Source organism: Pogona vitticeps, chromosome 5, assembly GCF_051106095.1.
Source record: "Pogona vitticeps strain Pit_001003342236 chromosome 5, PviZW2.1, whole genome shotgun sequence".
Classification (NCBI taxonomy): Eukaryota; Metazoa; Chordata; class Lepidosauria; order Squamata; family Agamidae; genus Pogona; species Pogona vitticeps.
Window position 1 is genome coordinate 8,295,353 of NC_135787.1, and position 14,820 is coordinate 8,310,172.

The 14,820-nt window shown below is 44.3% G+C and overlaps 1 protein-coding gene across 1 annotated transcript in view; it reads right to left on the reverse strand.

Annotated features, from left to right (window-relative positions):
- Positions 1-283: 283 nt before the first annotated feature.
- Positions 284-14,820, reverse strand: part of NPFFR2 (neuropeptide FF receptor 2) — a 33,008-nt gene continuing 18,471 nt past the window's right edge. The window contains exons 2-4 of the mRNA XM_073002093.2: positions 5,199-5,571; positions 4,651-4,750; positions 284-3,188 (exon numbers count right to left, since the gene is read on the reverse strand). Of these exons, the coding sequence (XP_072858194.2) occupies positions 2,342-3,188; positions 4,651-4,750; positions 5,199-5,484 (1,233 nt within the window). The 5' untranslated portion in view covers positions 5,485-5,571 and the 3' untranslated portion in view covers positions 284-2,341. The remainder of the gene's footprint in view (positions 3,189-4,650; positions 4,751-5,198; positions 5,572-14,820) is intronic.

The following is a 14,820-nucleotide window of genomic DNA, read 5'->3' on the forward strand; positions in this document are numbered from 1 at the left end:
AAATTGCTTGTCTAATATGTCAGCTGGGGTGCTTCTCCAACATCAGAAACTTAACCCGGCTAACACAGAGTTCCTTATTTTAACTCCCTCAGTGTTTTCCCCTCACCATCTTCAGGTTTTTAAAAACAGTCTCTTTCTTTTATGCCTCATATTCAGGCTGCACTTAAAACGGGTAATTTTCTCTCTCTACATCATTGCTAAAATGCACCTTTTTATTATTTTCCTTTGCTAAAATTTCACATCTCACTTATTTCTCATTAAGAAAACTGTAACTATCTATCTATTTATTTATTTTTGGTTCTAGCCCTCCCGTTGCTGCCCTTCAGCAAGCAGGCAAAGACCTTTCTCTTCAGGCGAGCTTTTCCTTAGTGACTGAATGCCTGTAGATGAGTTTTAAGTCAAGTGTTATACCTTGTTGCTTTGAATCTTTTTGTGGTATTGATTTTGTTGACCATTTTAAGTGCGATATTTAGTGTGATTCTTTTTAAATATTTGTATATTTACTGTTTTTAGCTTTTAAATATTGTCTTTTAATTATGTAAGCCACCTTGGGTCATTTTTTTTAAAGGAGAAAGGCAGGATAAAAATATTTTAAATAAAAAAATAAAATAAGTGGGTTTGCTCCTTTTAATAACAACCAGGCTTGCAGAATATAAACTCAAACATTAGTTAAATACACATACATACAGCTGTACACATAGTTAAGGAAACAATGATGGAGCAAAGTTGCTTCACTGAATGATTGCAATTCATGAAGGATGCACTGAGCAATCCTGGTATTTTTCTCAAGTGCTCAACATGATTTGAATTCTTCATGTGTGCTAGCTGGTGTAAGGCAGTGGTTGCCAACCTTGGGTAACCCAAACGTTTTTGGACTGCAGTTCCCAGATGCCTTCACCAAGAGCTGTACTGGCTGGGGTTTCTGGGAGTTGCAGTTGAAGAACACCTGGATTATCCAAGGTTGGGCACCACTGATGAAAGGGCTGCATCTGGGCCATCATTACAACTATCTTCTCTCTCTCCTTTCCCCCCTCTCTCCTCTCTTTCTCCTTCATCTCTCTCCCCTCTCCTCTCTTCTCCCTTCTCTCCTCTCTTCTCCCTTCTCTCCTCTCTCCTCTCTCCTCCTCTCCTCTCTCTCCTCTCTCTCCTCTCCTCTCTTCTCTCCTCTGCCCTCTCCTCTCCCCTCCCTTCTCTCCTCTCTCTCCTCTCCTCCCTTCTCTCCTCTCTCTCCTCTCTCTCCCCTCTCATCTCTCCTCCCTTCTCTCCTCTCTCTCCTCTCCTCTCCCCTTTCCTCCCTTCTCTCCTCTCCCCTCCCCTCCTTTCTCTCCCCTCTCTCCTCTCTTCTACCTTCTCTCCTCTCTCTCTTCCTCTCCTCTCTTCTCCTCTCTTTTCTCTCCTCTCTCTCCCCTCTCCTCTCTTCTCCCTTCTCTCCTCTCTCCCCTCACCTCTCTTCTCTCCTCTCTCTCTCCTCTACTCTCCCCCTTCTCTCCTGTCCTCTCCTCTATCCATGTGCTGCCACCTGGATGGAGCGTTCCTCAGTGTGATAGTATTTAATGTGGCACAAGATTCTTTGTTACTTGGGTGGAGGCCCTGAAAAGAGAAGTTCTACAATATTTTGCACAGAGTTTGGGCTCCCACCTTTGTCAGTAACCCAACCAGATTTCAGAAGAGGAGGAGGGTCGGGCGAAGGGACCGTTTGAGGAGTGCTACGGATGTTAGGAATTCTGAGGAAGCTTTCCTCTGCTTTATGAATGATAAAAGAGCTGTTTCAAAATATTCACATGTTATCCCCCAAGTTAAGGCCATGAGGTGTTTGGTTGTGCAGACTCTGTTTATTCAGCAGTTTCTAGCAACCCATGACAGCTTTTTCCACTGAATGTTGTGGTATTCAAATGAAATATGGCCTGCAAAAGTGTTATCCACATACCTTGTATGCACATGGCAGCACATATTTTGTAAAATAAACCTTGCACATGCATCCACATGTCTCCACACACATGCGCATATATACATGCATGTTGTGTTTAGCTTGGCAGCAGATGACATCCTGTTAGAATCCAGAACTTAGTCTGTGGCAGGTCTTGCTAGACAAGCAATCCAAATACTGTATCACTCTTAGATGATGACGGAATCATTCCAAATCCATACTAATGTAAGAAAAGCATTCCTGCCCCCACATTCCTAGCAATCAAATATCATATAGAAATTATGAATTCTGTGCAAACCACAGAATCCTAAAAGAACTTTTCTTTTTCTTTCTTTTTCTTTCTTTTTTGCTAGATAGGGCTTGAATGTCATGACTAACTCATGAAGGTCACTCAACTAAATCAGCTGAAGGTGGTTATGCCAAGTCTTGTCCCATGCCATTGTTATTCATGGCTTTTTCCAGATTCTCCATCATCAAAACTTGGGTTTCACCCATCCAGTTTCCTTCTGGGGTCGATCTCTTTGCAACAGTTGATGTAAGGTTATGGCTGGGCTGCTGAGGAACCGCTGCTGGTAAAACAACATTGCTTTGTCCCCGCTGGGAATACATTTCCCGGGGCATCACATTTTGAGAGCAGAGCTGAAGCTGGAAGGCTGCTTGGAAACCTCTACGAAAGTTCTCGTTGAAAAAGCCATAGATGATAGGGTTGATGCTGCTGTTGAAGAAGGCCAGCCAATGAGCAAAAGGGTAGATGTAGATGTTGATGGTTTGCAACTGCGCTTCGCTCAAGTCAGCGTAGTCTGAGAGCATTGCCAAAGTCCACAAAGGGAGCCAGGAGAGGATGAAAAGCAGCGCCACAAGGATGAGCATTTTGACGACCTTGAGCTTCTTCTTGTAAACAGAGTGGCGCTCTTGGCCTTGCTTTCCACCCGCTGGCAAGGACGTGTGGAAGAGGGTGATGCCTATCCGAGCATACATGATGACAATGAGAGAAAGAGGTGCCAGGTAGATGTTAGCAAAGAGTACCGTTGTGTAGATCTTTCTCATATCCTGGTTGGGCCAGTCTTCCCGGCACCAGTAGATGGGACTGGTTTTGTTGCCATAGTCCAGCACCACCCGGAAATGCTTCTCCTCTTGTACCTTCAGCATCACGGCAGAGGGACACATAATAGCAACAGCCAGAACCCAGATGACCGCTATGATGACCACCGCTGTCCATACAGTGAGCTTTTGTTTAAATGGATAAACAATGGAACGGAACCTGGGATGGAGAGAAAAAGCAACCGTGTGAGGGTCAACCTGCAAGATTTTGCAAGATGCCTACAAGATTTTTGTTCCTCCCATCTCAGATTTGAAAATGTACCTCCCTGTGATAGGAAGGATGTTCTATTATAGCCAGCTGTCACCATTATCTGGATTCCATGACTCTCTCCAGCTGGCGATTTCAGTATCACAAATTTCACAAATTCACAAAAGAGTTATACAGTGGTGCCTCGCATAGCGAGGTTAATCCGTTCCGGATTAACCTTGGCTATGCTGAAGCATCGTTAAACGGTACAGAAAAGCCCATTAGAACGCATTAAACATGGTTTAATGCGTTCCAAATGGGCCAAATACTCACCGTTTAACGAAGCTTCGTAATGGCCGGCAGCCATTTTCGCGCCCTCGCCTCGCTTAACGAGGGCGCGAAAACGCTGCGGGCGGCCATTTTAGGCCATTTCCCGGCTTCCGGCGGCCATTTTGGCCGCCGAACAGCTGATCGGCGGGGGGCGTTTTGCGAAGATCGGTAAGCGAAACGCTTACCGGTCTTCGCAAAGCGAATTTTTCCCTATGGGAAAAACGTTGTGCGATCGCATTAGCGATCCGAAAAAACGGATCGCTATGCGATTTAATCGTTATACGGTGCGCTCGTTAAGCGAGGCACCACTGTACAGTCAAGTATTCTACCATCCAGACAATAAATATAAAGGTTTTTCAAATATTTCTGAAGGGTCAGGCTCACAGATACAACTGCCTTTGTGTTTGTGTGGGTCTTTGTGAAATCCCAAAGAGTGGAAATCTACTCTTGGGGGTTTCTTAGCACATATTTCTTCTTCTTTAATTAAATCCTTTATTTATGATGATTAATCTACATACTACAATTCACTCCGATGCTTGGAGGCATTCAAGGTCAAACTGGACAACCATCTTTCAGATAGTCATTGATTTGGGTTCTTGCACTGCCCTGTGGTTGGACCCAATGGCCTTATAGGACCCCTCCAACTCAATTATTCTATGATTCTAAAGTGGGGGCCATTAACGAAGAATTAGCCTGTCTCTGCATGATTGTGTTTCTACTCTTTGAGTAGTTTGGCCAAAATCCTACTGATTAAGTTTGTGTAACTTGCCATAGATTATTTTGGCCAGCTGACATCTTTCTCATGTCCTGGTTGGGCCAGTCTTCCCGGCACCAGCGCTGGGGCATATCTCAACCATGCACCTAGCCATGTGCCTGACTACTTAACCAAGATGTGCCTTGGTGCCTCCTCAATCAGCCACAATTAGCCACAGCACGTTAAATAGACCTTACAGGAACACCAGTAAGATCTCAGCCTTTGTAATGTTCTTGCACTATTAAGCTACAAACAGCATAGGCCAACAGTGAACAGAACTCTGAGCAAGAGCTAGGCCTAAGCTGACAGTCTGTATTCTGCACCCATTTCTGGGGTTTTACAAAGTCATACCTGTCAACAGCAATTGCCACCAATGTGAAAACAGAAGCTGACACCGAGATTCCCTGTACGGTCCCGTTCATCTTACAGACAATACTCCCAAAGGGCCAACCTGAAGAACAAAGAATTAAATCAGCAGAACGTATCTTAGCTGTATTCACACCACACTAACAATGAAGGATATAACCAGGATTAAACTAGATGTCATGGAAGTAGCCAATTACATTGCTTATGTGATTCCCCCGTTAATATACCCAATGCACAACCCAAAGGGCTGTATAGGTAAAGGGAGATGCACAGTTTGAATATCTGAAAATTCAGAGTTTAACCATTGTTATGGATTAGTGAGGACTTTTGAGGAATTCTAGGAACCAAAAGCAGAACCATCATACAAGCACACTACTTGATCACACACACAAAAAATGGGGTTTTTCAATCCTGCCCTATCAAGTATAATTTAGGTTGGGTCCTGATTGAGATGGTTGACGTTGGTTATTGCAGGCTACGTTGCCAATAACATGAAATGTCTCCAACTCTTTTAGGAAGAGTATGAGGCCCACCTGATATGATGTTATCCAGCAAGGTGGTCGGCATGCAAAATATCCCCACCAGCAAGTCACTGACAGCAAGGTTCAAGATGAAGAGGTTGGTGACCGTCCGCATGTGTTTGCTCCGCAGGACGATATAACACACCACTCCATTGCCAACCATGCAGAGGAGGAAGATGAGAAGGTAGGAGATAATGAAGGTGGCAGCTATGAGTGGCTGGTGGAGGTAAAAATCCACATAGGACACATTGGTTTCCATGTTACAGATGCTCAGATGTCCACTGCCATTTTTTCCCATGAGGTCCACTGACGGAAGAAGTGAGGACCAGGTCCTTCTTACTGACACTGCATTGTGCCTTCCAGAAGATAGAAAAAGAGGAAGAGTCTGTGGGAAGGAAAATAGCAAGATAGCACAGATTAAAAACAGATCACGATATAGGCTCAAGAAGTGGGGTGGAGTTTGTTCAATTATCCCTGAGATTGGTACTTGGTCTTCAATGTGTGATTAATACCTGCTACTTGTGTTATTTTAAGCTAGGCAAAAAGTGTCTGTCTTTACATTAAAGGTATGTTACAAACATAAAACAATTGGGTATTTGAAATGATTCAAAATGAGCTTCACGCATGGCAGATTGTATATTACACTGGTACTATAATGTTCCTCCTCCTGCCAACCTAGCTGTTCAAAAGCATGTAAATGCAAGTAGATAAATAGGTACCACCTCGATGGGAAGGTAACAGCGTTTTGTGTCTAGTTGTGCTGGCCACGTGATCATGGAAACTGTCTTCAGACAAATGCTGGCTCTACGGCTTTGAAACAGGGATGAGCACCTCCCCCCTAGAGTCGGACACAACAGGACTAAATGTCAAGGGGAACCTTTACCTTTACCTATAATGTTCCTCATACACTGACTTCTAGGAAGCATACATGGATATGGATTATCAAAACTGTGCACTCATTTTATGCGCATAATAAAGATGTGAAGAACACTTGGCTCACACAGTAACTGGTCCAAGTCAGCAGCAGGTCACAAATTTAATGATGGATCAAGGTGTGAACCCAGCTACCTCCAGTTCAAGTCTGACATGCCAACCACATGCTGCTAACTGCAAGCTCCCTCTTCTCTGGCTGTCAACTGATTCAAATTAATTGGTTATTAACTCCACAGTTTGCATCAGATTTAAAACCTGTTGACTACATGACTCAAAGTGAAGCCCAGGGAAGCCCAGTGGGCAATGACCTTTTTTTGGTGCTCCAATATGGGAAGATCCCCATGAAGATTGCCAACTGGAACTGCCTGGGAAGATCAAAGGCAGCTTCTGCTGTTGGAGTCCTGACAGACAGCGTCCGCTGCCTGTGTGCCTGCTGATTCCAGCGACGAGAGAACTGTGTGTTGTCTGGATGGCTACAGCAGTTTCACCCATGGAAAACAGCAGGAAGTCGATATGCAAAAAATGCAGATCAAAGCCTATTTTCCCTTCTGGGAAGGTGTTCTCTTTGACAACTGTTGTTGTTTAGTTGTTAAGTCATGTCCAACTCTTCATGACCCCATGGACAAGAGCACATTAGTCCCTCCTGTCCTCCACTGCCTCCAAAGTTTGGTCAAATTCATGTTGGTCGCTTCAGTGACCCTGTCCATCCATCTCATCCTCTGTCATCCCCTTCTCCTCTTGCCTTCACTCTTTCCCAACATCAGGGTCTTTTCCAGGGAGTCTTCTCTTCTCATGAGATGGCCAAAGGATTGGAGCCTGTATTGCTGTAATGCCAAGTGTCTGATGGTGGTTTGGCCTTGAATAAGCCATTGAGAACCACTGGCTTTATAAAAGACATACACCTTACTTGGGGGTGGGGATTATACGATGAACTGAATCGGAAGCCTGCATATTTGGATTCTCCTGATGGAGCAGGGTTGACGATGGGGACTGTTATGATCAGCACTTGCATTTCCACATTTACCATTACATCACTGCTGAGTACCTCATTTGACAGAAACATTACGAAGAACTTCTGGCTGAACATTGGGGAGAACTGGCAGCACAAATGATTTGATTAGTTTTTACTAATGGATTCCGCCAGTTTCAGTTGGTTTATTCAAATGATGGCTAAGTCTCACAGCCCAGGAAATCCATTTTCAAAGACTACATTTCCCAGAATTCTAACCCCTCCAGCTTAGCATCTTTTTATACTACTTAGGAGCTGATTAGGTGAGTCAACCACTCCATAAATTCCATGGATTCAGTGGACCTATTCTAGATTTTATTTATTTATTTAATGATATTTTTATCCCACCCAAATACTCTGGGTGGCATACAAGTAATATATTATAAGCACACAAGACCAATAAGAAATTGACATAAGATGACATACAAAAAAACAGAACCTCTAAAATTAGGATCATGGCAACAGCAAATTCATAGGCACAACAGAAAAAAGAAGAAGAAAAACCCAGTTATTCAAGATAAGATTAGTCTGAGGCAAGGCCATGAAAGGCTTGTGAAATCAGCCAGGTTTCAAGATGTCTCCTAAAATCAAGGAGGGAGGGAGCTAATTGCACCTAGATCAAATTAAGCTTGGATTATCACTGGAGACAAACAAATTGAAACTGAGGCTGTCATGAGAAGACAGGATTTTCTGGAAAACGACAACCATGCTAGGAAAGGTGGAAAGCAGGAGGAAAAGAGGAAGAGCAAATATGAGATGGATAGACTCCCTAAAAGAAGCCACAGGATTGACTTTGCAAGAGCTGGGCCAGGCAGTTCAGAACAGGGCAGTTTTGGAGATTGGTCCTTCATAGGGTGGCCATGAAGGTTGGACCTGACTTGACAGCACGTAATGACAACCACTCTGGTTGTGATACAGCACTGGATTTCAGCCAGAATGCACAAAGCACTGTCAGGAAAACAGAACAAAGCATAACTTAAGAATAGAAGCTGGACATTTCAAATTGACTTTACAGAATCCACTTTAGGCAGGAATTTTTTTTTCTTTAAAAAATTAACTGTATAATTATCAATGGAGATTAGCCCAAACCAACCTATAAACAGGAAAAACTACGTTTTCATTTCTGCATTCCATTTTGCCAAAACGAAACGAAGCGCCAAACTCTTTTTCTGTCCGGTGCTTCAGTTTTTGCTTCAGCAAAATGGGTGCCCTCACTTCCCACTGCCCTGTCATCTCCCAACCTGATTCTGCCACTGCCTCCTCTTCCTTTTCCATTGCTGCCATCTGGAAGCTGGGCCAGCTGTCTCTGCGCATGTGCTGGCCCATTAGCTGATCAGTGTGCCCATGTGCAGAAACAGCAGGCCTGGCTCCCGGAAGGGAAGCCAGGGGCTGCCTTTGAAGATGGCAGTGGCAGAGAAGGGGAGAAAAGGAGGTGGCAGGACCAGAGAGCGTGGCGACAGGGGCAGCAGGAAGCGGACGGGAGTGGTAGTTTTTCCTCTGCCCTGGCATGAATCGGAAAAACAAACAGTGAACTGATTCATTTTTCCAGGGTTTGTGGGTAGTTCGTGATTCGCTACGAACCACAAACCACCCCGATTCAACTTTTTCTTGTTCGTTCCCACCTCCACAGTTCACAACATCCAGCAGGGCTGTTTTCGTGGAAATAAGAGTCTGGAAAGCCATTGCTGACATCTCGGTTGGGCCGCTGCTATGGTGTTCCTTTCAAAACGACTATTCCGCTACCTTCCTTGAACTTCTAATGTTGGCAAAAGGTGGTGAGTCTCCTTTGGTTCCGAGAACACTTGACTTGACGCTCCCCTCTGATGAACAGGAAATCGTTAAAAGGCTGAGAAATAATACTGCCTAATTGCTTCTCTAATTGAAGCAGCGAGCGCCTGAGGAAACAAAAGGCCTATATTATGTAAGTAACAACCTGAGAGTACTGGGGATGAACCTATGTCACAAAATGGTCAGTCTTTTGATTGAAACAATGATGCAGGCTATGATACAGGGGGCAACCGCCTCACCAGGAAAATGTTCTCTCCACACAACACTGCAGCATCTTTGGGGTTACCAGTAGGAAAAGCACTATTTTTCACATGTTTGCCCTCCTCTAGGAGGGCCCATGGCTTTTTTAGGGAGGAGAATCCTCTATTTGAAAGGCTGCCCAATCAATTATTATTATTGATTTTGTTACTATTTTATAAGATTTCTACCCCACTCATCTAGACTAAAGGTCTACTGATGAAAAGCTAAAGAATGAGAGGGAGGAAGAATAGGGACCTTGAACCTACCCAGCCACCGCTGAGCCTTGACGGCAACTCACAAGTTCAATATTTTTCAATAGTACTCACATCCACAAGTTAAATCGATTCTCCCCAATTTCCTTCAATAAGAAAATTCCTGATCAGAGGCAGGGGAGGGACCAGCCAGGCTGCTTCCCGGTGCTGTCAGAGGGCCCCTGAGCTGGCCTGACTGGTTCTGAGAGTGGGAAATGGGCCATCACGGCCCCTGTGGTGCTGTGTTTCACATTTCATACCCTTTAATAAAGATTTTACTTTCTTGGGCTGTAAGATCACTGCAGATGGTGACTGCAGCCATGAAATTAAAAGACGCCTGCTTCTTGGGAGGAAAGTGATGACAAACCTCGACAGCATCTTAAAAAGTAGAGACATTGCCTTGCCAATAAAAGTCTGCATAGTCAAAACTATGGTTTTTCCTGTAGTGATGTATGTAAGTGAGAGCTGGAACATAAAGAAAGCTGACCACTGAAGAACTGATGTTTTTGAATTGTGGTGCTGGAAGAGACTCTTGAGAGTCCCCTGGACTGCAAGGAGAACAAACCTATCCATTTTGAAGGAAATCAATCCTGAGTGCTCACTGGAAGGACAGATCCTGAAGCTGAGGCTCCAATACTTTGGCCATCCCATGAGAAGAGAAGACTCCCTGGAAAAGATTCTGACGTTGGGAAAGTGTGAAGGCAAGAGGAGAAGGGGACGACAGAGGATGAGATGGTTGGACAGTGTCATCGAAGCTACCAATATGAATTTGACCCAACTCCGGGAGGCAGTGGAGGACAGGAGGGCCTGGCGTCCTCTGGTCCATGAGGTCATGATGAGTCGGACACGACTAAACCACTAAACAACAACAACAATAAAGTGCCCATGTGTAGTTCCCTAGAACTGGCCCATTGAGTAGTCTGTCTACTGGATGTTGAATCAGCTGAAGTTTCTGAACCATCTTCAAATGCATTCATATAGGGATGTCTGATCAGACTTAGAAAAGCCAACGCCATTCTCCAAACTCAAAAGGCAGACAAGAAGGGTGTCAGTCCCAAATACCTCCGAATTCTTGCTACCTACCCAGGTTCCCTTAATTAATGCCCAAACATTTCACATCACTCTAGAAAGTCATTGCTAGCTCTCCTTTAAAGCATTTCCTAACTGTGTCGCTGGTTCTGCCGATGATAAACAGAACCAAGAGAAAAGAAACCTTCAGATTCTTGCTCTTCCTCACAATTCTAAATCTCACAGCTATGGGATGGACTGCAGAACTTCATAAATGTAGCTGCCCAATATCTTGCTCCTGGTACCTTTTGAGATGAGTCTCTTCCTCGAGTTGTATTCTTCCCTTCCAAAACAGGTATTTCACTTCTGGCCTGCCCAAAAAGAATGTCATCGCTCCGTAGTAAACGTATGTCTTTGCACCCCAAGAATTCAAGGTTCAACCCTTCTGGAAGTTATAGACCCTCATTTCTAGGAAAGGATCCCTGTCTCAAACAAGGCAGAGCCACTGCCAATTTACAACATTGAGCTGGCTGGACCAATGGTTATACCGCCATCTCATGTAAAGGAAGGAAATGCCCATACTCTCCTGACTTCTGCATGAGATTTGAAAGCACAGGAATTGGAAACGCATGACATTCATACTATCAGAGATTTTGCAACCTTGCATGTTGCCTTTAGCAGGTTTGGTTGGAAGGGACCTTTCTGGGTTTAGGTGACTGTCAATCTATGCAGCACTAACCAATCTTTTCTTCCCTGCCTCTGAATTCTAAGGGCCCCGCCTCTCTGCTCTGTGTCTTTTTCCCCTCTCTTCAGTCTGTTGAAGTCAGTTTGTCAGGTTGCTGTTGATCTGTAAAGAAAATGTATTTTTATTCTTTCTCCAATTAATGTCTCAGAGTGAGTTATTGAGACTGTAAGTGCCAGTTAATGAGAAAAGGGATGGGCTACTCTGGGGTACTTGAAGCTATCCTGCTCTGTAAATCCCTGCACTTCTGCTGGACAGTTAGAAGAATTTAGCCCAACATTCAAAACTCTGGAAGACAGACTTCATCTTCCTACAGTTCTGTAGACTATAGAAAACAGCCCCATCTGTGTGTGCTTGGAAACCCTACAGAGTTCTTGAACTCAGCAGAGTTTTCATCTGTATTGTAGTTTCTTTGCTGCTGGCAAACCAAGAACAGACTGTTAGAAGACATATATTTTGGTTGGAGAGAGTCCTGCTTTGCTTATTGTCCTTTTCAGAGGTCTGCAAGCAGTTGTCAAAGATCTGGAAGGCCTTTGCATGGCTGAAAACACCACAGCAATTAGGGGATCCAACTTTTCTCTGAAACCTGGAGAGCAAAGATGGAGGCCGAGGCACACACACAAGCTGCTCTCAGATGCAGGCAGCTATTATGATCAGCAAAGCCTTGTAATCCCCAAGTTATGTTTCACTGCAATAAAATCCATGCCAAGACCAGTAGCATTGTATTGCTAACACAGATGACAAGTAAAATCCTTTGTGCTTTGGATTTCTTTCCTCCCTCACAGAAGACTCTTCCCCTTACACCTGCCATGAGAGCATCTCGTAGAGCGGATGAGCTACAGCTCCCAGGTTGTGAGAGCTTCCACCATAGCAGTTGCAGTGGCTATGCTTAACAAAATTCTTACTCCCTCACATGCCTTTAGTGACCGACAAACCTTGTAAAACTTTAGGGCTACGATCTCTGAAATCCGGGTGGATTTGAAAAGCCTGCAGCTATCTTGGCCAGTGCAAAGTACAACACTAAAGGGATTGCAAAGGGTGCTTTGAAAGAGGTGGAAATAGAGGCAAGATATTCACAGCACTGTGAAATTTGCTGACTCTGTGTCGCATTCAGAAGCAACAAGTGTTCGTTTGTTCGTGCATTTCATTTTTTTTTTACCCTGCCCATCTAGTTGGCCAGGCTTACAATTAGGAAATCAACATAACCAGAATAAAATTTGTAATGGTATATAAATGAAAACATTGCACCAAATATCCTCCCACACCTAACTATATATACATATAAAATTCTACACAAAAAACAAAGGACAGTGGCAAAATTGTAACAATCAGCCCATGAACCGCAGAAAGTTGCAGAGACCAAAATGAAACAGAGGTCAAGCTGTGAAAAGCTAGGGGGGAAAGACAGGTCTGGAACTTTTCCCCTAAAGCTGAGGAGGGAAGGTGCCTCTCACACCTCCACCGGGAGGGAGTTCCAGAATGTGGCGTCCATCAAGAAGTCCCGGTTACTGGTTGTGGATTTCCAGGCCTCCCTTGGGGTGGCCACCCATAATATCATAGATTGGGAAGTGCTACCTGGCCTAAATCTCCTCTGCCTCTGGAAGAGGGCTAATGGCTGGGGCTTGAAGCTCTTCCTATTGCAGAGTCGCTTGTCCCAGCTCCTGCCAACCTAGCATGTAGAAATGAGAGTAGATAAATAGGGACCACCTCGGTGGGAAGGTCACGGCATTCCGTATCTAGTCGCACTGGCCACGTGACCACGGAAACTGTCTTTGGACAAACGCCAGCTCTATGCCTTGGAGACGGGGATGAGCACCGTGCCCTAGAGTCGGACACGACTAGACTACATGTCAAGGGGAACCTTTACCTTTTAAGAGTGAAGAACATGCATTTGGATATGGGAGACTATAGATAGTGTTGTTGTTGTTTCAACTTGTATACTGCCCCATAGTGTTAAAGCACTCTCTGGGCAGTTTACAATGTAATTGTAGAAACAACACTTACACACACACACACACACACACATCCCCGCTCCGCCAGTGAACTGGGTACTTATTTTACCATCCTAAGAAGGATGGAAGGCTGAGCTCAGTGGTTTAAGCCTCTGTAGAGCCAGAGGTTGGGAGTTCGATTCCCCACTATGCCTCCTTGACAAGGGCTGGACTCAATGATCCATAGGATCTCTGCATTTCTAAGATGATGATGATGATGAGACACCATTTAAATACTAGAATAGGGCTCACTGACTCGGAATGTGCCTTTTTTTCCTCTGTCTCTCCCATTGTGTCGGATGGAGAACCTGTCGGCTGTGGAGATGAAGCGAACTGACAAGATCTTACAACCTTTTCATGCGCATTCATGGGAACATGATGTGCAATGTTTGGCGGGTACCTGTGACAAACAGCCGCAAAAGAAAGGTCTGTGTAAACGTACTTCAGGGCAGTGAACTAGCAAAACAAGTTCATTCAAGGTGAAAAAATTCTCACTCGCAGGCCATTAGGGGAAGTCACTTTTACAGGGGGTATTTTTGTGTGTGTGTGTTTTTAAACAACATGGTGCCTGAAGCCATACAGAAGTTCTGGACTTATGCATGGACAATTATATCAACATCAGGCACAAGTAAAGAGGGGGAAAGCTATATAATCAATGCTACTGCACATGTTCTCTGTGCTCGCTCAGGGGCAAACGAGGCATCTGATGGAGTCTTGCAGACAGAGGTTGATTCATGCAATCAACAAAAATATTGGGAATATAAGAGAGTTGAACAAAGCAGGCAGCTTTTATTCAGCTCTGGACCTTGTGTTCCAGCAACTTTTGTTTTTGTGAGGGGACACGGTAAACATGGGGTTTATTTGCAAATCTGATTGACTTCGCTCTGTGGGAATCTGACACAGCAGGGGAAACGTACTTGCTGTAGGCAATTCTTAGTTCAGGTCACGTACAATCATTATGTTTCCAGTTCTGAGTTATGGCAACTGTTTTCAGGGTTTTTTAAGGGAGAGGAAACTCAGAAGCGGTTTTCCAACCCTTTCTTCTGGGAGCATTTCTGGGGCTGTACTGCTTCCTCAAGGCTACAAAGATACTCTTCTTCTTCCGGAATGCAGAGAAGGATGTTAAACTCACAACCTGAGGTATTCAGACAGCCCAGAGATCAGAGGCTGGAGCCATCTAATATATATCCGCCTATTTTTCCCAAAGGAACTGGGGGGAAATAAACAACAGATTCCCCCCTCTTTCTTCATTGGCGTGAAAGCCAAACAAACATATCCTCCATTGAAAGCTGGAACTGGTTGCCTTCATGGATTGAGAATCCTTTATTTCCATCCTCCATGAGCCCAACTAGAGCCCATGGTTCTGTTCCAATTATGCATTAAACTGAATTTTAATTAAAATACAAATTCATCTCAGTGATTGAGCATGCTGAGACGCCACCTCTGGGATACATTAGCTGCAGATTTCTTTATTAGCAAGTAGTTGGATTAGATGACCCATGAGTTTAGTTTTACCTCTAGAGTTCATTAATTCATTTTAATATTCATTTAACCGTAAGTAAAGCCTCTCTCAAAATACATATTCAAACGTCTCTCTTGCTTGATTTAAATTACGGAGAACTCCACCTCAACATTTGGGGTTGTGTGAGGCTCTCAACCATGCAACACAACC